The sequence below is a fragment of the Chelonoidis abingdonii genome, chromosome 14, assembly GCF_003597395.2.
Source record: "Chelonoidis abingdonii isolate Lonesome George chromosome 14, CheloAbing_2.0, whole genome shotgun sequence".
In the NCBI taxonomy this organism is placed as follows: domain Eukaryota; kingdom Metazoa; phylum Chordata; order Testudines; family Testudinidae; genus Chelonoidis; species Chelonoidis abingdonii.
This window is the reverse complement of record NC_133782.1, coordinates 8204227-8228271: the sequence shown is the minus strand read 5'-3', so window position 1 is coordinate 8228271 and position 24045 is coordinate 8204227. Positions and strand designations below refer to the sequence as shown.

General features: G+C 45.9%; 1 protein-coding gene across 1 annotated transcript in view; it reads right to left on the bottom strand.

The window, feature by feature from the left end:
* The window catches only part of CABLES2 (Cdk5 and Abl enzyme substrate 2), a 42400-nt gene extending 29539 nt beyond the window's left edge, over nt 1-12861 (bottom strand). Inside the window, 4 exon segments of the mRNA XM_032802272.2 lie at nt 12381-12608; nt 12610-12683; nt 12686-12835; nt 12838-12861. Coding sequence (XP_032658163.2) covers nt 12381-12608; nt 12610-12683; nt 12686-12835; nt 12838-12861 — 476 coding nt within the window.
* Nucleotides 12862-24045: the final 11184 nt, after the last annotated feature.

Genomic DNA, 24045 nt, shown 5'->3' with positions numbered 1-24045 from the left:
ATTACGTTTCTGTGTGTATGGGCTCTCACACATACTGTAGCACTTCAAAAGCAGGAGCAGTGGAGTCAAGCTCACTAGGACCAACATTAGTTCTGTTGGAGAAGAGCTCCTTTGTATTCAGCATTGGCACAGAATAATGCCTTGTCTACACTACAGAGTTTTGTTGACAAACCAGTGGAGGTATACACCCTACAATGCTCCTTCCGCCAAGAAAACTCTCCTACTTTGCCGACAAAATAAAACCACCTTGATGAGAGGCACAGAACTTTTTGCAGAAAAGTTATATTGATAAAGTGTTAGCATAGACACTGCGCTTGGTTATGTCGCTGTAAATGGCCTCCAAGAGGTGTCCCACAATGTCCATTCTGACCAGAGGCTCTGGTCAGCGGTTTGAACTCCATTGCCCTGCACCCAAGTACACAGGCATCTGCCCTTCCCCCTTTAAAGGCCTGGGAATTTTTGAAATTCCACTTCCTGTTTCCTCGGCACCGAGAGCTCACATCACATCTTCCCAGCTGGCCATGGCAGCTCCACGCAGCAAATGCTCTCCCACTTGGAGCACACCTGAGTTGTTGGATCTACTTGTCCTGTGGGGAGGGGAGGCTGTGCAGACCCAGCTCCACTCCAGCCGCAGGAACTTTGATACCTACAGTCAGATTTTTTGTGGCATGTTGGATAAGGGCTACAAATGGGACACACATCAGTGCGATGCAAAGATAAAGAAGCTGAGGCAGGCATACCAGAAGGCAAGGGAGTCAAACTGTCACTCTGGTGCTGTGCCAAAGACCTGCTGCTTCTCTACAGAGCTGGATTCCATTCTCAGTGGCAACCCCACCTCCAGACCTCCAAGAGCCCCCTGGATACTTCCAGTTGTTGCTTGGTTATATGAGGTAGAGCTGTCCTTTGCTCTGTGTATTCTAGAAGTGGGTGAAGGGGATAGAAATGTACAAGACTAGCAGGAGAAAAAAAAGTTTGTAGTGATAATCAGGATGGCCCATTTCAACAGTTGACAAGAAGGTGAGAGTAACAGTAGGGGAAAAATTAGCATGGGGAAATATCATTACACAAAGTAAAACCTTAATTTGCAAATTAAGTTAGGCTTGTATAAAGATTGGGAGTGGATGGGTCATTACACAAAGTAAAACCTATTTCCCCATGCTAATTCCCTCCCCCATATCACTACAAAAGTTTTTTTTCTTCCTCCTGCTGATTATAGCCCACCTTAACTGATTACTCTCCCTGCAGTTAGAGGACACGGAAAATATGGGTGTTGCCAAACCCTGTGTACACCCCCCCCTCCGCCCCCGTTCCTACTGTATTTTCCACTGCATGCATCTTTTGAAGTGGGTTTTAGCTCACGAAAGCTTATGCTCAAATACGAAGAAAGCATATTCTATTTTAGTGAAATGCATATTTGCCAGAATGGATATTTGTTTTGATTACCAGAGACAACTCATATGCATACACTACTGTGAAAGCCAACTTGCACTCCGCCGGTAGAATAAGTGGTTGCTCATTCACATGTCTCATTAAAATAAAAGCATCCAATACAGTAGAACTGCAGCATCTCCAAGCATTTGACCGAGAAAGGCGCTTGTACCTAACACATTTGTAAAGAGGTTTCATTGTAGTTATTTTATACACAACCCCACCATCTTTCCATCAAATCAATATCCTCTACCCACTAGACCAGCAGTTCTCAAAACTTTAACATCAGGACCCCCATTTTGATTTTAATTTTTTTGGGGACACCAAGCCCTGCCCCCACTCTGCCTCTTCTGCCAAGGCCCCATCCCACTTCTTCCAACCCGCCCCCCTCCCCCCGGCTTACTCCATCACTCCTCCCTCAGTCGCTTGCTCTCCCTCACTCTCCCTCACTTTCACCAGGCTGGAGCAGGGGATTGGGGTGCAGGAAGGGGTGTGGGCTTTGGGAGGGAGTTTGGGGGCAGACTCTGGGCTGGGGTGCAGGAGGGGTTTAGGCTCTGGCCGGGTGGCGCTTACCTCAGGCTGCTCCAAAAAGTGACTGGCACCTCTCTCTGGCAGTGGGGAAGGTGGGTGGGTGTGTAATTGCCACATGCTGTGCTGCCAGACTTAGTTGAGAAATGCTGCTCTAGATCCACACAAACACAAGGTTCTAGCCTCACCACCAACCCTAGTTCTTTTCAAACTCAAGTCCAGATGTCACCTTTTACCTGCTAGCACCTAGAAAGACTGCTGGGAGCCAGTATTTCCTCAGGCTAACTCTGGGCATTGGTGCTCTTGCAAAAATTTGCTTTACAAAGGCTATTTAGATTGCACTGATTCCTCTGAACAGCATTAGATGAAAGATGTTAGAACCTTCTCTCCAAATCCCATTTCACCCCACACTGGCATCTATGTAGGTCTGTCCATACAAAAAGCATAGGACACATTTGCATCTTGAGTGACCCAAATAATGTGACAAATACAGATCACATTTAGAAATGAAACAACCAATTTATGGCCTCAGTGTGGGATATGTTGAGAATAGTGCTTGATGTATGTGTTACATTAAAAACTGTTAAAAGGATGTTATTTAGGATTAAGGTTGCATGGCAACTGTACTTCTGACATTTCCCCAACTTCCAAATACTTGATCTTCTTTTCAACCTAAATATTCTTTTACCTTGTTCTGAATGCAATTTCCTAGGTTTTTTTTTTTAAATGAAGGAAAATGATTAAAAACAAGGTTATACACAATTGTAACAATCTCCCCATCATGCAACATAAGCAGCATTTGAACTCTGAATCCTGCAGCTGAGGACTGGTCTTCACTATGGGGGAGTCTGACACTGCTGCAGCAGGGATCAATTTAGTGGGTCTGGTGAAGATCCACTAAATCGACAGCAGAGGTCTCTCTTCGCTCAACCCCAGTACTCCAGCTCTCCAAGAGGAATAAGGGAAGTCAACTGGACAGCGTCTCCCGTTGACGCAGCGCAGTGAAGACATGGGGTAAGTCGACCTAAGTCACATCGACTCCAATTACCTTATTCACTTAGCTAGAGTAGTGTTACTTAGGTTGACTTACCCCCGTAGTGAAGACAAGCCCATAGACTTCTACCACTTAAGCCACAGGACTATCCATGTCCACTAACAGCTTTGCTTTCCCAGAGATGGAAACGGGCTGCTGTGACCACTGCTGGGTCTGAGGAGGGGTGCATCCAGTCCAACCCTCTTCCCCCACTACTGTGCTAGCAGCTCCCAATGAAATGTGCACTAATGCTTTGGCAGCAGTGCGAGCCAGGCCTTAGAACGTTAAGCTCAGTTATCACCTTGGCTTGCTGTTAAAGCTTTCTAGAAGAACACAAGCATTGTTTTAAAATACAAATTTGCCTCTCACCCAAACCTGAATGGAATTTCACAGGACAAAGAGAAAGCACTTCTCTAGCTCACAGCCTCTCCCCTCCCCCGGATGGATTTTGAGGGCCTGCTGAAAACAATGAATGTGTTAGAACTTTCCAGGAAAAGATTATCAAAATCTTTTATAATGAGAAGTGTTAGGCAACCTAAATATAGGGATTGTTACCAGCACACCCAGTGGCAGACTAATGCATGGGCCCCGTTCAATTTGGGAGCCCCCACAGGGGCGCCGGAACCTGGGTAGAAGTGTGGAAGGGGGACCCACCAGTGCCGGAACTGTGGCCCTGCCCCGGCCAGGCTAGGAACCAGAGCCAGGCAGTGGTCAGAGCTGCTGAGTGGGCCCAGCCCACTGTGAAGAGCCCCAGATCCCCTGCCTGCCCTAGGTGGGGGCCAGAGTACCTGAGAGCAGCCCCCAGCTTGTGTCCCCACTCTCCGGGGCATGCTGCTGCTTTTGGGATCCAAGGGCAGGGAATCCAGTCTGGCTTCCTGCCCCCTCCTTCAGGCCTGTAGACACGCTCTGTGGGGAGAGGACCCTGCCCCGGCAGCGAGGAGCCCTGGGAAGATTACAGGCAATGATGAGCCAGGCAGGGAGGGCTCCTCCAGTGCAGCTCCTATTGCTCCTGGGCCAGCCTCGGCGGCTGCCGCACTCTCCCCAGGCTCACTCAGTGCCTGCACCCAGCTCAAAGGCTGCTCCTACTGCCACCTGGGCTTTGTGCCTGTCATAAACATACAGCTAAGGGTAGCATAAAATCCCTCCTTACCCTGTAAAGAGTCAAGAAGCTCAGATAACCTGGTTGGCACCTGACCAAAAGGACCAATAAGGGGAGAAGATACTTTCAAATCTGTGGGGGAAGGTTTTTGTTATCATGTTTCTTTGTTCTCTCCCAGTCAGTGAGGAGCCAGGGCAGAGAAAACACATCTCTCTAAGCCAGGGGTTCTCAAACGGGTTTGGGACCCCTCAGGGGTCACAAAGTCATTACATGGGGTGTCATGAGCTGTCAATCTCCACCCCAAACTCCGCTTGCCACCAGCATTTATAATGGTGTTAAATATATTAAAAATAGTGTTTAATTTATTGGGGGGGGGGGGTCGCAGTCAGAGGCTTGCGATGTGAAAGGAGTCGCCAGTAAAAAAAAAAAGTTTGAGACCTACTGCCCTAAGCCATATCTAAATTAAGTATCTAATATTACAGAAATAGTAAGTAATAGCAAGGAAATGCATTAAATTATCTTTTGTTTTAGCTTGTGAATTTTCCCTATGCTAAGAGGGAGGTTTATCCCTGTTTTTGTAACTTTAAAGTTTTGCCTAGAGGGGAAATCCTCTGTTTTGAATCTTTTTGTTACCTGTAAAGTTATCTTCCATCATGATTTTAGAGAGGGGATTTTTTTTTTTTTTTCTAAATAGACTTCTTTTAAGAACCTTATTGTTTTTCAGTGTCCTAAAGCCCCAGGGAGTTTGATCTGTGCTCACTTTGTAACCAACTGGTTAGGGTATTACTCTCAAGCCTACCCAGGAAATGGGGTGTAGGGCTCCAAGTGGCCCTCCCTGAATGTTTAAATCACTTGGTGGTGGCAGTGATACTAAGGGCAAGGAAGGAATTTGTGCCTTGGGGAAGTTTTTAACCTAACCTGGTAGAAATAAACTTAGGGGGTCTTTCATGTGGGTCCCCACATCTGTACCCTAGAGTTTAGAGTGGAGAAGGAACCCTGACAGTGCCCAAGGCAGTGCCTAACCATGTGTGGCACCGCTCCTCCTGTCACCTCTGGCCCAAGGCTTGCAGTTTGAGAGGCAACACCCCTACGCCTCCCCCACCCCAAACTATGCCATGGCCATTCTGCCTGATGCTACTATGCACGTTAAAAAGTGGGGGGCGTGGCCCTCCCACCTCTTAAGTGTGGGGAGGCATGGCCCCACCAACTTCTCTGGTTCTGACACTCCTGGGCCCCCCAAAGTGTGGGGGGCCCAAATTTTTTTTTGTGCCCAGGGCCATAATAAATTTTAATCCACTTCTGAGTGCACCCTATAATTTTTTTAAGGGCACAGATCTGAGGGATGAGTGTCCCTCTAATATAATTACTTTGCTTACAAGGTAACAATTAAAGACTTCAATTTAACATCAGCTTTCTGAAGGTAAAACTGTAATAGTCATTTATAATAAATCATAAAAATAACAGCCAGAAGCCAAAGATTAGCTATGTAGGTGTTTAAGAACTCTACATTTGAACAATGCCAGAATGTTCTTAGCTCAGGGCAATCAGTACGTAGTTACCTGCTTTATCAAAAATACTTCATGTTTGTTACACAATCTAAATTTCATTGTTTGCTTGTGTGACTGAGTACTAAAGCATTTTTAAACTCTGAATAAACCACAGAGCCAAAATATTTCTATGAAGGATCACAGGCATCTCCAGGCATGCTTACCTTTACAATTTCACAGCTTTTAACTATTTGGGAAAGATATACAGGGTAGATACTGAAGTTTTATTCCAGCTAACCAAACAATAAAACCATTTATTCAGGGGAAATGTATAGAGCTACAAAACAGTCAGTCACTGGCTAGCTGCTGCTCTTACTGCAAAAAAGGTTAGAGAGCCAATTTCTCTCTGCAGTTTGAAGGAGCTCTCTGAACTGGTGGTAAATAACCTGCACTACCTGCCTCATCCCCCTATTAGTGAATAGCTTGCAACAAATGGAAATACACATCCCAGTGCTATTAAGCTAACACCTCACACGGACTGGTTCTAGATCACCCATGATAACTTCCCTAATCCTATGTCAACAGTATACAGCAGCACTGGGGCATGCAATTCAAATACAGACACAGTAGAACGGCCATCAGTTCAATCAGCTAAGCAGCTGTAAGTTCGAACAATCCACTTATCTGCAGTTATTGAGACGAGAGACTCCTGCTCTAAGACTTGTTATGGTAAAAAGCATCTGACAGTCTAAACATTGACTCATCACACACACACTCAGCTCTCAGAAATGGTACAGCTGTTGCACACCGTGAGCTCTCTGAACTTGAGTGCCAAAACCTGAGGGAAAACACTAGTTCACTACCTCAGTTTTGGGGAGAAAAGATATTCTTTTAAAAGGCGAATTGCATAGATTTTGTTTTAAAAAATAAACAGAGATCTCAAATAGATTTCAAACCTAGAGGATGCATTTTAAAACAAAATGCAGTAAAAACCTCACTAGTTTGCTGAGTGGGGATGGGGGGGGAAGGGGGAGGAAGAACACTGAAAAAATCACTGAATGCTGTAAGTTCTCAAGTAAGCTATTAACCTCCCCATGAATACTGCATCATTACATATATATTGGACAGCTATAATTTATGGTATTTCAGAAAGCATAATTATGGTAGCCTACCGTGAAAATAATGAAGTCCTGGTTATATGAGACCTTGCTACAGAATCTGCTGGCATATTTTTGCTAAGAAGTTGAGACGAGAACACCCCCATTTTTTGTTATAAGTTATAAAGTGTTTAGATTAATATTGCTCATGAGTACATCTCAATTGGCAGCATTCATTTTTTACTGTCTCAGAAAAGGGCAAGGATTTCACTTGTATTGGTTTCGCCTCTAGCAGTGGTTTCTCCAGAACAGGGATGATGCAAGCTGGCATGAGTGAGTTGCAGGCAGGCAGGTGGGGTAAAAGTGATAGAAAAGGCACTGCTGTGTCTTTTTTAGCATATAGTTGATTCTAATGCACTTGTCAATGACATTTTCACAAGCAATTAATTGCTTTGAAAAATTACAGCAATTGCATGAAGATAAGAACAATTGCAAGTATAATTAAGTCTACACATAGATTTCCCTGATTGGGATCTTAAAAGATATTTTTAAAAGCTGCTGGTCTCCTTTAGAAGATGATGCCAAATGATCTCATAGGTCAGTCACAGTGGAAATTTTGCCTAAGGACTCTTTGGCCGGAGTGCAGAGTGCATCAAGGCACATTTTGTCTGCAGACCAGCCCCTCTTTTATAGACATATGTTACAGTGGGTTTGTTGTTTTGTTTGGTGAATTGCGAACATGAATATTAGGATGATTGGTGGGCACAACAGAAGCTAGCCATGCAAACATTGACCTTTACACTCACAACTCGTTTGCTACTGCAAAGAAGGCAGGTACAAGTTATATGCGTGAAAACGGTACTTGCTAAACAGTGACTAGGCTAATGCCTGGCTAACATTTAGACAAACGAACAAAGTGTAAATTGTGAATTTATTCATTTCAGCTCTACAAAGCACATGCCACTATTGTACTTGCGCCTGCAGACTGCAAGCTCTTCAAAAGCTGGGGACTTTGTTCTTTGTTTAGTATCTTCTGCTTCTTGTAAAGTACTGAGAGCTCAGTGCACTATCAAAAGCCATTTGAAGTCTTACAAAATTAAAACTAAATGGCATAGAAAGCATCTATATTATGAATTTAAGATCTGCTTGAGTCTCAGTAATGACTTCATAACATATCTTTTGAAAAATGTTTGATAAAATGTTGCCCCAGCCATATGGATCAAACATGTATGTTTGCATTAATGGCTTAAAGATAAAATGTTTCTTCAAGTATGAATGATGGTGCTGCAAAGCATGACATCAGCAGTCACAGATGTAGCTGCTTGGTGGGATATTTCTCCCCCTTTACATACTGAATTAATTTGACAATGAGTAGATCAACATGACACACAATTAATAGCAGCTATTTAAAAAAAATGTCAGCCTTAACAATAAATCATATTTTAATATCACCCACCTAAAAAGATGATCTATTTAAGCCATTTCTGATTTATTAGCAACCACACATTATTATGAACAGTTCCCCCAATTGCTAAGCCAAAAACAGCTTAACTTGGGAAAGTAAGTGACTGCATGCAGAATATGAAATGGCATTGTGACTACTGAGGTTTTGATCCAGCCAGATATTTGTTTGCAGGCTAAACTAAATGCACAGCAGATGTATTTCACTGTTATTCCCTGCATTAGTGCCATACCAAAACCTCACAAGTGCAAAATAAAACAACGTCATGCATAGCTGTTGCTCTCATTCTTCACGCTTTCATAACTTGGCACAGTTTGCCATGGAATCAGATAACTGAGGACTCTGAAAATAGCCAATTTCAGGCCCAGGTGCAGAAATTCATTAAAATCTGGCAATGCTGCTCTGTTCCCTATTCACCTCCTCCCTCCTTTGTTAACCTTATTCTTTGAAAGAACAAAAGAACAGAGTAAGATGGAGAAGGAGAGAGGGAGGAGGGATGACAGGCAGTAAAAAGAAGGTGGTAAAAAAGCATGTTCGTAATTTTAGATAGTCTACCAGCCCATATGCACAAAAGACATAGGCTTTCAACCTTCAAGCTTTCTTTTAAATGTACAATGTATAGCCAGCAGCATTTTAAAATTGGGTACTGAGATTTATAAGGCAGCTCAAGAAAGAAAGCGCTGTTAGCATATTCTCTCAGGCTAAATATTAATAAGGGGTATGTGTTGGAACTTTCCACCCTTCGGGCTTGTCTTTACTAGACAACTGTATAGCAACCGTGCATCACGTCACTGACCAGTCACGTTGGACCTGAGCAAACTGTGTTCGGCATAACATTGGTCAAATATTCATTAAACCCTCCACCTAGTAGAGGGTAATCATGGTTTGCCCTGGTCTATATTGACCAGACATGTCAGCTACCTTCCGTTTGCCAGAAGCTGGGAATAGGTGACAGGGGATGGATCACTCAAGGATTACCTGTTCTGTTCATTCCCTCTGAAGTACCTGGCATTGGCCAGTGTTGGAAGACAGGATACTGGGCTAGATGGACCTTTGGTCTGACCCAGTATGGCTCTTCTTATGTTCTTGTCTTGGCTCTTCCCAATAGCATCCAAACATTACAAGTTCTTCAGTGAAGCCACATCCTAGTTAGCAACACCGTACAAATAAATTTAGAATGTTCCCTGTAATTATATGGGTGTCAGTGCCATCGAATCAACAGCTGTGCCACAGTATTACAGGGGCATTGGATATGTTATGAATACATCGATTTGGAGCTTATTTACATGACACAAATAGTTCAATCCATTTGAGTGAGCACCACCATACAGCAAAAACTGAATATCTACTATTTAAATTCTGGAGTCCCACTAAAATGCAATTGTTTTCCTCATTGTTTTGTACAAGATTTGGGATGACAGAAAAACATGCAGCTATTGTGAAACATTTTCTGTTCCATATTATACAGAGGATACAGTGGCTGATACATATGATGGAATTTAAAAAAAAAAACCCAAAACTCTATATGGATAATAGGAACCTGTTCCACTGAAAATACAGAGCAGAAATTTCTACCCTTTGCAGACAGACGGATTACTTCCCAAGACTGAACCTAGTTATTTATTACAGCACCATAGATGTGCATGGTGCAGTACAGACAAAAAATGTGACCAGTCACTGACCTAAGAAGATTACCATCTAAACTAGATACTGAATAGGGAGAAATGACCTCAGACAAGAGGAGGGAGATGTGATAAGGAAAGGAATGTTTACATACTATAAAGTCACATGGTTGTTTGTGTAATACATATTGTGTTAGTTCCTTATAATTAACTTGGCACATGAAGGGGAAGAGTCACACTGAACAGTTAATTTACATATCCAGTTATATTTCTTCAGCCTCCATTGGTGTACATATGCGAAACTTCATGCACACGATTTTGCCTCTGTGTCAGTAGCATGCAAGATACCTACAAGTACATAGGGGTCTATACCTGAAAAGTTAGGGGCACTTTAGTGCTTATAGAAGCAGAGATCCAGATGGAAATTTCCCTAAGAGATTTAATTATGATTTAAAAGTCAAGAGGAAGTGCACACAACCAAAACATCTCCTGTTACTTATATCTTCCTTGAAAAATGAAGAACTGCTTGTTATTAATGTGCACCTGCAAGAAAAAAAAAATACTGTTGATCAACACTGTTGTTTTCAGATCGCTAACAGAGAGGGTAGCCTGGGCCTGCATATAAAGACTTTGTGGACCATACATGGTATACCCTTGGTATACAGGTCTGCTGTGCAGGAAAATGTTGCAGAGCAACACTGTTTCTTTAGATCTTATGTAATAACAATATTTTGTACAGTAATCTGCAATGTGTAAAAAGCTAAACATGACAGTTGGGGCTTCTCTCCATCTACCTAAGGGAACTGAGACAGGAATGGTCACTATTTTATGGGGGGTGGGGAGGCGGGAAGCAGATAGGAATGTGGGAGTGGAGGAGTAAAGAAAGGACAGGACAACTGACATGAGTCACTCATCATAAAAGGATTCTATCTTCATTGATGCTGGAGCCTTCATGTGTCCTGGTAACAGTGTCCTATGGATCACTGGACATATCCATTACTTTCAGCTGCACTGAACAAGTACATTGGTCAGATGCATCGGAGAAGCTGCCTGGCATTACAACTTGAGTAACAACATTCCTATTTAAGCACTGCAATCAACTTCTGAAGTTAGCAAACCACTGACCATGACTAAGGGGCTTGTATCTCTTTGTATGATTGTTTCAGCCCCTAGACTCAGTGAGGCAGTTAACACTGTATGGCCATTTATGTGAGCAAGATGAGTAGAATAATCATTAACTAGATAATCTATAATTAGATAATCCATACTTCAGACCAGTAAGAATTCTCCTAAACACAGTCCAGTCATATTTTTTCACTGAAACACAATGTACCCATCTCTGAAGTTCACCCAAAGACACCTATAGCATACAAGCTATTGATTAATATTGCTCATCAAACAATAGTGTAAACAAGAAGTAGACAATTAAAAAAAAAGGTACAGAGAATTGAAACTAAGGGGAGCAAATTATAGCTCTAGCTAGGACATTCACTGGCACAAAGTTGTGTTTAATTAATTGAATCAGCATGATCTGAGGGGGAAAAAACATGCTTCTGAACAGTTGAAAACCTATGATCGCTAAATACCATACAGTACAGTATTTGTATTACTTCAAACCTTGTTTTCTGACAGAAATATGTTGCAAAACAGCCCCTTTCCCCACAAAAATGCTTTTTAAGAGTCTGATCACTCATTACATCTTTATCAGTATGCTACCAAACTACCAAGCATTAGCCACTTACAGACTTTTGTAAGGCTCAGAGGAAGAAAAGTTTTTCTGCAAGGAGCATGCCTGCTAGTATCAACATATCAAGTGAGCTGAGTAGAGAAACAGAAACACAGACCAGCTGGTTTGTGCCCAGCCTTAAGGAAGACAGATGTCAAAATGACCTCCTAGATCTCAGGCTGATGAGGAACCCCCTAAAGTTCACTGACTGGATTTCACGAAGACAGACAGAAAGGGAAACACGCTCCCACTCGCATAAAAATAAACTTGCAGGAGTACGAAGGGATTAGTAGTACCGAACCGAACCAACCCCCCCCCCCCCAACATACTTCCTCTCGCTTTTATAAAAAGACAGGCCACTCAGCTAAGGGCTTTCTCCTAACGAACCTCAACAAAAGGCAGGCGGATGCAATCCAGGGGCTAATACCAGCACAAGAAGTCGCTATACACTTGGCGCCCCCCCCGCCCCCGCACACGCCCGGGAGGTGCTCCCAACTTTCCCAGGCTGGCTCTCAGCCCCCTCCCCCCATGCTTTCCATAGTACTGACATTCCCCTGCTTGCTCTCAGGCTGGAGATTAGTTCACGGGCTGGGGAGGGTCCGGGGAAAAGGGTCGCAGCTAAGCCCCCCTTCGGGACTGGATTCTCCCAGGCCCATGCCTCGGCCGGGGGAGGAGGGGAGCGGCGGGGTGTTGAGGCGGGGGCTAGGGGCTCATCCCACATTCTCCTTCGGGGGAATGAAGTGTCCCCCTGCTCGGTCTCAGCTCAGAGCAGAGACCCAGGGGGGCCCTGCCTGCTCCAACGCTCTGCCCAGGGCAGGCGAGCGCGGAGGGGACACGGCCACCCCCATCCTGGGAGAGGGGCGGGACCCAGGTGTCCGGGACCCCCCCGCGCGCTCACCTTTGCCGCTGCACCTCCAGCGTGAATCCGCCGCCGCCTCCTCCTCCTGGGACGAGCTGCGTGGGGCTGAGCAGCCCCGGGGGGGCAGTGCCCGGCTTGGGGGGCCCTGGCGGGGCAGGCGGCGTGGGGGGCGGGGGTCCGAGCTGGCGCCCAGGAGCAGCTGGGCAGGAAGGCGGCCAGCCGGCCGGCTCCGCCTCGCCCTTGGCCCCCACGGCGTGGGCCGGGGGGGCCCGCTGGGAGCAGCGGGGCGGGAAGAGGCCGGCTGAGGGCTCCGGCCGGCTCTGCTGGCCGCCGCCCTCCCCCGCCGCCGCCGGGGCCGAGGGGGCGGCGGTTTCTGCGGGCCAGGCCAGGGGGCGCCCGTCCAGGGAGATGTGTTGAGGAAGTAGAGGGGCCTGCCTGCGCCGGGAGTCGCCCCGCTTCCGCGGCGGGGCTGCTCCCGGACGGCCGGCTGGCGAGACCCGCACGCCGCGGCCGCCGCCATCCTCTTCCTCAGCGCTGGCTGCGCGGCCGCCCCAGCCAGCCAGCCGCCGCCCCATTGGCCGCTTCGCGCCGGTATGCAAATGAGGAACGGGCCGAGGCGCGCGCTCATTGGCTCGGCCTGCGCCCCTCTTCCCATTCTCGAGCCCGCCCCACCGGCCCTGCGGGCTCTACTGGGTCCTGAAGCCGGCAACAGCGCGGAGCGCACAATGGGGGAGGAACAAGGGACAGCGGCCCTAGGGGCGGGGCCACAAGGAGACACTCCCCAGTCTGGGGGACAAAGAGACACCCCCCGGGGCGGAGTTCAAGGGGTCCACCCCTAGGGGTGGAGGCACAAGCGGACACACCCCTGGGGGGCGCATAGAAGCACCTGCCCCCTGAGGCCAGACACCCAAGGGGCACTATCTCCATGCGGAGTCAGAGGGATGTGTTGTGCAGAGTTTGGCCATAGGACCTGCTGTGCCTCATGCAAGTCACCTACCCTCCCTGTATCTGAGCTTCCCCCACATGGAACAATAATCCTAATCTGCCCCCCATCCCAGCAGGGAGTTGAAGGGCTAATTCATTAACATGCCTGCTGTGCTTTGAAAGCATCAGTATTTTTTGTAAGTTATTTATTTGTTTATTACATAGGTCCCTTGATGTGCTCAATACTGTAGGTGGTGCTTAAACTGGGGAGGGAGATTTTAAGGGGTCAGAGACCTGGACAAAAATATATAAATAAATAAAAAAAAATAAATTTAAAAAAATCAAGCTGGGTTGTTGAGGAGTGAACTTTAAACTCCATTTCACCAAAGCTGCTGCTCCCAGTCTATGATAACCCGCCTCCCCCGACACGATACACACACTTTTGTCAGAACACTTTCAGCACTGAGGGCAGGTGACAGAAACAAATGCAGCCTCCGCTCAAACGGTTTTACAGCCTCCAGCTGGATTCAAGGGGTTTTGATAATTTTGTTTGACATGTTTTCTCCATCACTGGAAATTTTAAAATCAAGATTGGCTGTTTATTTATTTATTTATTTCTTACAAGATGTCTAGGAATTATTTTTGGGTAGTTCTATTACAGTGTTTCTCAAACTGGGGTCGCCGTTTGTGTAGGGAAAGCCCCTGGCGGCCCTGCCGGTTTGTTTACCTGTCCCGTCCACAGGTCCGGCCGATCGCAGCTCCCACTGGCCGCAGTTCGTTGCTCCAGGCCAAAGGGAGCTGTGGAAAGCGGCGCGGGCCGAGGGACTTCCAGCAGCCCCCATTGTTTCAATTTAACCTATCAGTGCAATATTACTTCAGTACAAAATACTGTCATGGCAAAAAGCCCAGCAGACTATGTTGTTGAGCAGTATCCTCCAGTTCTGACCTCAGGCGCATTTGACTCTTAAGTGCCACAGAGTCTCTATGATAAACCCTAGGGCTGGCTGGTTTATATGTACTAGAGCACAGTAGCATAGATGTAAAGCGCCATTTTTTGAATGCCTCTTAAAGTGCCTCTTTTGCACTCTGCCCACTAATCCATCTCCCTGGCACTTACTCTTATATCCAAACCTTTGAGCCAGCCATGACCGACTGCCAGCTTTCAGCTTTCACAGGTGCATTAATCACATGACCTGAAGTGATGTTCCAATGATCTTGTCTGACCACAGTCAGTTTCACTTGGGAGCTGTGTTCCCTCTTGACATCTACTGAAGCAGAATGGTCACTTCCCCCAGAACCCTAACTGAGATGCATTCATCAATGCAGGTATTTTTTATGCTCTTCTGTCACTGCTAGTTTCTGGTTAGAAGCATAATGACATGCCAGCCTCAGGGGAAAATGTTACTGAGTGAACCACAGTGCCAATAGCTGTATGCCTTGGAAAATGATTCAAGCTTTCACTGCAACATTAAGTGTTTAAAAAAGGCTGAGCTGATTGATTTAATCATATAACTTTCCACCGGGGAGGGTTATGTGCTCCCTTCATGAAAAATGTATGTGGCATTTACATGAGGATTTGTGACTGAATGAATCAAAACCTTTACTTAACCATATGGCACAGGAACTGCAATATGGATTATTAACAACAGATGGGTAACTTTCTTGGTGTGATCTTGTAAAATTTGTGTTCTGAATATGTAGCAAAAAATCAACACTCCGCATAGATATTCAGTGTTCAGCATAGGCAGTGGCCCACTTGGTAAACAGCAGGACACAATCAGGGCAGGGGTGGGGAAGTAAGAAAGGCTTTGAGGAAGAGGAGAAAGGAGGGATGCCCATGGGTGTGTGGGCCAGGCCAGTGTAGGTTGCCTCAAGAAGCCTGATATGATGATCCCCCAGGTCAAGGACCACATCAGAGTAACTCCCTAAATAACCCCCTTCCTAAATCTACCCAAATCCATGCTACCATCAATTATCCCCCCCCATCCATCAATAGCATCATAATCTATCTCACTTCCAGCCCTGCTCCATCCTTCCTCCTCTCCAGCAGATCAGTGATTCACCCCCTTTCAGTCCACCAATTCTCCTTGTTCACCTTCAGCATCTCGACAGGCTACCTCTGCTCCCATCCTCACTCAATGCCAGCCTCCTTTTCACAGCAGGGGCTGCCTCATCTTCCCTCCCAGGTGCATCACTGTGTGGGAAAATGGAGCTGCCCTTCCAGCAGCACAGGGATTCTCTGCTTCCAATCCCCGTATCTTCTCCCACAGCTCTATGGGGTGACATGGAAATGGCGGGAGACAGAGAACCTCTTGCAGGGCTGGAAGGAGTCCGCCTGACTGATCCGTCTTCTGCGTACCCAGCAGCTGAGACATCCTAATGACAGGTAGGAGCTGAAGACTAAAATGCTAGCTGAGCTGCTAGAAAAGCTGGAGATGCTGGGAGTGTGGTCTAAGGAGTAGAGCAAAGGCTTGCATCTCCACTCAAAAGCACTGGGAAGTCTGGTGAGGGGTGAGTTGTTCTCATTGCTCAGGTAACATTGTGCATCACAGCTCTTGGTTTGGCTAAAAAGCCTCATAGTAAGACTAACATTTTGAATTCATGAACTAAAATTTCAAAACCAGCCTTTACATTTGCACATATAGATTAGTGAACTCAATGTGTCTGTGTCTGAAAAATACAGGCCTTGTGCCTGGAAGCAGCCCAGGGAGACATGAATTGTGTCTTTAGGGAGGCGCACTTGATTTGCACACACAGAACTGGAGCCACAGATTTAAAGGTGGGGAGAAGCCCTTTTGAATACTTGGACCTGGCTACATTTTTCAAAACTAGACACCCAAGATGAGATTGTCAAGAGTGACTAGTGAGGCTGGGTGCCTTGACATCTGGCTACCCAACAGACACTTTCAAGGGGGCTGATCTTCTAAAAGTGCTAAGCACTCACCCTCTTGACTATGAAGCCCCTTTGAGGTGTCAGAAATTGGGCACTCCAAAAGCGAGGGACTCAAAATCACTAGTCACTGCTGAAAATCTTGCCCCTAAATTTTTGCTAATAATATACTATATGTGCCCACACATGCAAACCATCTCAGCCAAATGTGCAGCTGCACACACAGAACCAGCAACTGCATACTGCAAACTTGACTTTTTATGCAGGTACTTGTTTGTATGTGCAAGTACATACTTTGTGCATACAGGGTGAAATTCACCCAGAGCAGCACTCCTGCACAAGGCCTAGGTATCACTCACATCCCGCTGAAATCCTCAACTTAGGTGGGATTTAAACGTTGCATAGATCACATGCCAGCCCTTTGCACAGGATGAATTGCACCTGCAGTGAACCAGTGAATGAGGCTGCATTGTTATTATTTGCTGGCATAACTGACTGAATCAGACCCAATTTAAATGAGAAAGCTCCTCTTTATGGAGGAATTGGTGATCAGCATAATGAAAAAAGGCACGTGTTAAAAGAAAAGGATAAGTGAATGGGGTTTTGTGAAAATCCTGTGTTATTGAAAATTTCCCTATGTGTGGCAGTAATTTCTCCAAGTTTAATGTTTTTAAGGATTTTCTCATTAAAGAGGTTAAATAAAACATCCCCAACATTCTGTAGCCAGGTAACTAATGACATTTTAGAATATTGAAAAAAAGCTTAAGAATCTAATTTGCCTTTCACTGTTTGCACTTCTTTACTTTCTGCATTTCATTCAGCTCAGATAATAAGAAAAACATTTGAGCTAGTTTCACTTTGCTTCTAGTCAGCTTTATTTCCTGGTTTCCACTCTTGAATATAGCACTGGAATGTTTGAATTACAAATATACTCCAGAGAAACCTTTCTGTAAGGTTTATTTTTTTTTGTTGCTTTAAGAGAGAAATGTCTATCATCGAGATTTGTAAAATCTTTGCTTCTTACAACACCTATATTTTGGGTCTAGAGACTACCTGAAAATGTCCCTTTAGTGCCGAATTGGACAAGAGACTGACGTGCAGTAATAGAATAAGGGGTTTGATATGTGTTTCCAGGACAAACAAGCTGACAGCAGTGTTGCACACTATAAGTGTGATCCAATAAATATGAGTGTTTGAGGATCAGCAAGCAAAAAATTGCAACAGTCTGTTATTGGAATCTGGATTTTCACAGGGAGACAGTCCTGGCTATTTTTAATGGAATAAAAGTGAAGAAGACCCTAAGCACAGATCTAAACACTCTTACAGTTTATGGAATTTCAGATCCAGATCCTTATCTAGTAGAAACCAACTGGGTAAGATGTGAACGAGTTCATTTTGGGAAACCAATTCATGATTCCAACCATTATATTAGAATTTCCTTATTGATGGTGTCAGAGCTATAATTTAGCCAAGTTAAATAAACAAGAGTTGTCAAAGCGATAGAAGTCCTCCTCCTTCAGTGGGCCAGCTTCTGTATTACTTTACTGCTCTATTGTCAGTATGAAGGATCATTAGAGGAGAATTTTCAAAGGCCCCTGAACCTGGCCTACAAAACTGTGGAGTCAGATTTTTTCCTGCCCATTTTGTGCATGCTAAAATTTAGATTTGCACATGCAAAATAGGGCAGGACACATGGATTGGGCAGCCAGCCTATAAGGTGCGATATTCTTTGATCACTCAGTGCTAAAAGTACTTGCAAGAAAGAGCTCCCTTATTCTGAAGCTGGTTCCAATCAGCTACGCAAAACAAGAGCTTCACAGCGACCGACACAGACTTGGCCACAATGCCTGATATGCATAGATCAAGCTTACAAACAAAAAACTGCAGGTGCAATTTCAGTGGCTGTTTTTTTTTTTTTTAAAAGGACCTTCCTGTCTTGAATATAAATTTAGCTGAAAAAATGTTTTTATTTAACTTGCAGACTATTTGGTCTTGTAGATATGTGCACGTCTTAAAACAACTCCCATTCAAGTTAACAAAAGACTGCCATAGACTCCAACAGGAGCTGGATTGGCCCCATAGGACTAAATCTTTTTCTCTTCACTCATTCAAATAGTTTCATTAACTTCAGTTGAGATTATCAGGATCAGGTCCCTATGTGGAAAATCTCACAGTAATGAAATTCTGCCATCACCGGTTCCTAGTATAGTCTCACATGGCCTTCTTATAGGAGAACATGTCCAATATCAGGTCTACAGCATAACTAATGCTGCCAAATCAATATGCATAGTTTGGCTGTCAAGAATTAAGTTAATGAGAGGCTGGGGGGCATAATTACAAAAATTAATGGATTTCAAAAATTATTCATGTTTTCAAAGCTAATGCAGGGCAGGAACATGTATCTCTGAGCAGTGTAGTTAGTTTTATGCAGCTAGATGGATTGCAGCATATAAAGATTTATTTTACTTGAGGAATGTGCTCAGAGCAGCACTTTGCTCAGACCTTGCACATGTATCTTTTGGTTTTATGGTTATGGGTTATTGGGGCTTTCTGAAATACTGTGTCCCTGCCAGGCTTCCCAAAAGGATGGAGGTACGAGGACATTAACTGAAAAATCCTGTTGAAACAAGTCAGACTCTGGACAAAAAGCCAATACTAAAGACAGTAAAAGAAGAATGCAGTGAAACAAAGGTTCGTTATGTGATGATGTTTTGCTGCCTGGGAAAAAAAAATTAAGAGTTTCTTATCGTTGGCAGGACTTTTAAATGCTTCCCTTGCCAAGGAAGTGTAAGCATGTACCAGGGCGGTTGTTTTATATAAAGAAATGAATTCCATTGTTAATTACATTTTTTGGCTCTATGCTAATTATTGGGCTCAGTGTGCTCCATCCAGTTTGGTGGCAGGACTGGATTAATGCAGGGGCTTTAGGGGCTGCAGCCTAGGGCCTCAGGCTAAGGGGGACCCCAGTGTAGCAGGGCTCAGGCAGGCTGCCTACATGCTATGGCCCTATGCTGCTCCTGGAAGTGGCTGGCTGCTGGAGCGTCTCTGAGGCCCCTGGTGGAGGGGGGAGGGAGGTGGCTCCGCATGCTGCCCCCATCCCCAGCACTGTCCCTGCAGCTCCCATTGGCTGGTAGGGGCAGCACTTGTGGGCGCAGGCAGCGCATGGACACACGCTGTCCCCATCCCCCCCAGGAGCAGGCAGAGCCGTGCCAGCAGCCGGCCGCTTCTGGGAGCGGCATGGGCTCATGGCTTGCAGGCAGGCAGCCTGCCTGAGCCCTGCTGCGCTGCCAGCCAGGAGCTGCCTGTGGTTAGTGCCTCCTGGCTGAAGCCTGCACCTCGCACCCCCTTCTGCACCCCAAACCCCTGCCCCAGGTCAGAATCCCCTCCTGCACAAAACTCCCTCCCAGAGCCTGCAATGTTCCTGGTTAGCAGGAGGGAAAAACTTTTTTTATAGATATAGTTTGTGGGTGAAGGGTGATTCTTTGCTACCAACAACCAGACATGCAGGGAGTGAAGATGACAAATGCCAGGGCAGCACTGGAAACCCCAAATAGTGTGATGGGGGTGCAGCTGAGAGCAGGCTTGGGCCCTAAACTGGGGTTAGTTTCTATTCCCATCATGCTGGGCGTATAGAGAAGATACAACTCTTCATACATGGAAGACAAATGCTGCTGCAACCCTTCCACAATCCTCCTTGCTCTCGTTGGATCAGAGAGGGGCCCGAACCCAATCCTTGCATCAGCGCAACCCCAAACAATAGGGTGCCTGAACTCTGGACCTGCTTCTGAATTCTGTGCCTTCATCCCATCTCTCCTTTGGATACAGCCCTCAGACATCCACTGCCTGAAACTACCCCAAACCTCGGCTGTGGGAGTACGTAGGATAGGCCATCAACTACTATCTGGGCGAAAATCTTCTCCTTCATCTCCCATCTCTGCTGCCTCTGCATCTTCTACCCCTCTGCCCATCAGCCCCCTCCCCAGGCAGGGCCCTTGAGAAATCAACAGCACACTCAGTGCCAATGACAGGGGAAGCTACTCTCTTATTTGGGTCTATTCCTGTTTAATGACCTGAATGGCGGAAGCACTTTGGAACAGAGGAGCTAAGCACGTTGATTTCCACAATGCCCACTGCTAGTGGGGTGCTGTAGCTGGCAAGCAGCGATTCAGTTCCTGGTCTCGGAGCAGAGCTTTTGAAAGGATTGAGAGCTGCTGCAAATAAAGGTGCTTCTTTGGCTGTGTAGGGCTACCATTCAGGAAACCCTCTCAAGAGTTTCTGTGATGAGCTAGCAGTAGCTAGAATGTACTGTAGCACAGGTAAGCAGGGTGCAAGTTCCTCAGTGGTAATTCTGCTTGTCAACCCTTGCAGCCAAAGCCTGGTGATTTCAGTTCTGGGCCTCTGCTATGCACAGGCTGCCAACTGTGCTGAGCTGTGGCTGAATGCGTGGCAGAAAGGCATCAGCAAGGAACTGGGCTGAGATCACAAATTGGAGGATTACATGGCATCTGGGCTTCTTGCTGGTACTTCAGTAAAGTGGGAATTAGCTAATCTGCGCTTCACTAATCCACACACTGCATAATTTGCAATGACAGAAAAGTCAGCAGCTCCTGCCCACTTCTCAGCAAAGGTTTTAAAAGCGACTGCATCCCTGTGTTACTAGGACTTCATTTTGTTAGTGAAATAGAGCTCCGTGTCTTTTCTACAACAGCCTCAAAAAAGTAGGGGCCGATTCTTGGATTGAACTGAGCTGCGCTTGATGCAGAACCAAGGATGTGGTGTTAGAAGAGTAGTTCTCAGTCACCTTTCTGCTCGGCCAGTTCTGGGGCTCGCTGGGGGCCAATTTAGCTGCTCTGAATCACTCCAGCTATAGCAGTTCCTAGGGATCAACCTGGAATAATCATAGTCCCTGCCTGCCATGATCCCTCTTCTCCCTCCCATTTCTCCATGCCAGATTGCCAGGAGCAGGTGAGTTAGACTTGGCTATGCCACTCAGAGATTCCCCTACTCAGAGACCTGACCCAGATATCTTACTTTGGTAGCTGCCCAATAAAGAGGCCGGCTCCTGAGCTGTCGTGAATCAGCATGGCTCCATTGACTTCAACTCCTCAGAGGATTAGGCCCTTGATTAACAGTGTGCTCATATAACAATGTATAGAGAGGTGACTCCCCCAAATCACATAATGAAACTGGGTGTAGCCATCACATCTCCTGATTCACAGCCTATCAGGCCACGCTTGCCTTTCCGCACACTAAGTACCGGACTGCTCCAGCGTTCCCTTTGATTTGCAATTACCTGGTTAACTGAGCTACAGATTCCACATTTCCATGAGAGGTACTTTGTCACACAGGACATGCAGGACTGAGCTTTGTGTCCTGTGACTCTTCTCAGCCTCCATTTAGGACCTGTGTTTGGTTTTTATAACATTATATAACCTCAGGCATGTGACACTTTAAGAGGAAGATTTGAAAATAATCTACCCTGGTTCTTACCATGCTGTCACAGGATTAGCCAGGGTTATCTGAGAACATAAAATTAACATCTGCATGACATCTGCTCCCACTTCCTTAACTGAATGATATTTTTCTTCTAGCAACACACACATAGAGAGCTGCCACACTATGAAAAAAGATGGAGGTTTAAGCACATGGTAACTACTATGTGCTAATATCCTAGTGTGGACAAGGCTGTAGGAGTTTTAACACCTGACAGCAGGTCGAAGTAAACCCCAGGGGAGGGCCCTAGATTCTACTGTGTATTAATTAACACAGTTCAGGCAGGACAAAAACACCCCTCTTTTCTTAATGCAGACAAGGCCATATGGTGAAATTCTGGCCTTATTTAACCCAATGGGAGTTTTTCCATGGACGTCGGTGGAACCAAGATTTCACCCCATAGGACAGAAATTCACCTCTGTTCAGAGGGCCAGCGTGAAGCCTGTGCACCATGTAAGCCTTTGATGGTTCTCTAGATGATTGACAATAATGATGTCTTAGATGTTAGGCTGGTTCACAATTTGTGCTCGACCTTACATTGGAATTATGAGGTACCTTGTTTATAGAAAGATTTGTGCACATTAGGCACCTAACTATTAACCCCTTCAATAGTTAAGGCTGCAATTTAAAAAAGAAAAGAAAAGAAAAAATAATTGCCATTAGGTGCCTAAATCCATAATCAGGGTCCTAAAAAAGTGGTTTGATTTTCAAAGTGCTGTGTACCCAGAGAGCCTATTGACTTTAGTAGGAGCTGTTGGGTACTTAGCACTTTTGAAAATCAGGCCATTGATATAGGAGCCTGTCTACACAGGGGTGGGGTGTTAGGCTGGCTTAATTACATTGCCGGGGTGTGGATTTTTCACGCCACTGAGCAACGTAGTTGAGTTGACCTAACTTTTTAGTATAGACCTAAACTAAGCCTTCTACCGTTCAGAATTAATGAAACTAGGTGCTAGCATGTTTTCCCCACTAGGTGGCAGTGCCAGACTAAAAGACATGCCTCCTCTGGGGTTGCCAACAGTGTATTTAAAAAATAGGGGCTGTTTTCTTAGCATCCCCCACCCCAGTCCTCCTCCCAATATCATCATCATCATTATTTATTATTATTACTATTATTAATAACAACAATCATAATAAGCACTACTCACCTACATTTGACAGGGGTATTTCTTGCTGATTTTTGCATCACTAGTCAGCAACTCCTGATCTTGTTGCACAGAGATGAAAAAATAGGGACGTCCCAGATAATAAGGGGCTGTTGGCGATGCTACAGGGGCTCAGGCCGTGGCTTATTTCCTTCTCCTGCGCATACTTGTTTTATTTGGTCACGTGGGCTGCCTGCACTGATTGCATTTTTCCACAGCCCAGAGAACATCCAGGACTCTTGGCAGGACCGTGAGCTCCAGTGGGGCAGATGTGACGGGGCATTGCCCTCAGGTGCAGAGGTGGTGGTCCTGGGGCCACAGTGCTAGAGCTTGGGCCCTACCCCATACACCCCGGATGTTTTGCCGTTTCTCCTCCTCCAATGCAGTCAGTATTATTATCTATCTCAAGGCCTTTGTTCCTTCTTGTGAGCTTTGGTCTGCCATTTATCTCCCTACTGCTTTATAGCAGCTGATATTCCCTGCTGCTGTGGAGAAGGCAGGCAGCTGTCTGAGCCACCAGATCTATGCTGAGAGCTCAGGGTATAGCACAGAGTTATATGAACTAAACCCTCTCAGCCCAGAGACTGAGCATCACCTCTGCACTGGATCTGGGTAGCTCTGCTCTCCCTCTGAAACAGGAACTCCGTTGTTGCTGCCTAAGCTAGTTTTCCATAGGATAACGTACAGGTGTCTTTCATTAAACCATATAGACAATCCCAGGTCAGGTTCCCCCCCAACCTCTGTTTTCTTTATGGATTCTAATGGGGACACATGGGCTTTATCCAGCATTAGGACCCAACGAGGCCATCACCCTATAGGGCAGGACCTGGGAACTGCAAGAGCAGGGGAACAACCTCTGCCACTTCTCAGGGCCTCAGGCTACTTCGTGGGATGTGTCCACACCTTCAAGCCAATGCACAGTCTTCAAAGACAGAAGGGGCCTGAAGAAAAGACGGTTACTCACCTTTGTAACTGTTGTTCTTCGAGATGTGTTGCTCATATCCATTCCAAGTAGGTGTGCGCGCGCTGCGTGCACGTTCGTCGGAAGAATTTTCCCCTAGCAACACTCAGTGGGTCGCCAGGCGCCCCCTGGTATGGCGCCCTTGCGGCACCGCATATATACCCCTGCCGACCCGTCCGCTCCTCAGTTCCTTCTTACCGGCTACTCCGACAGTGGGGAAGGAGGGCGGGTGTGGAATGGATATGAGCAACACATCTCGAAGAACAACAGTTACAAAGGTGAGTAACCGTC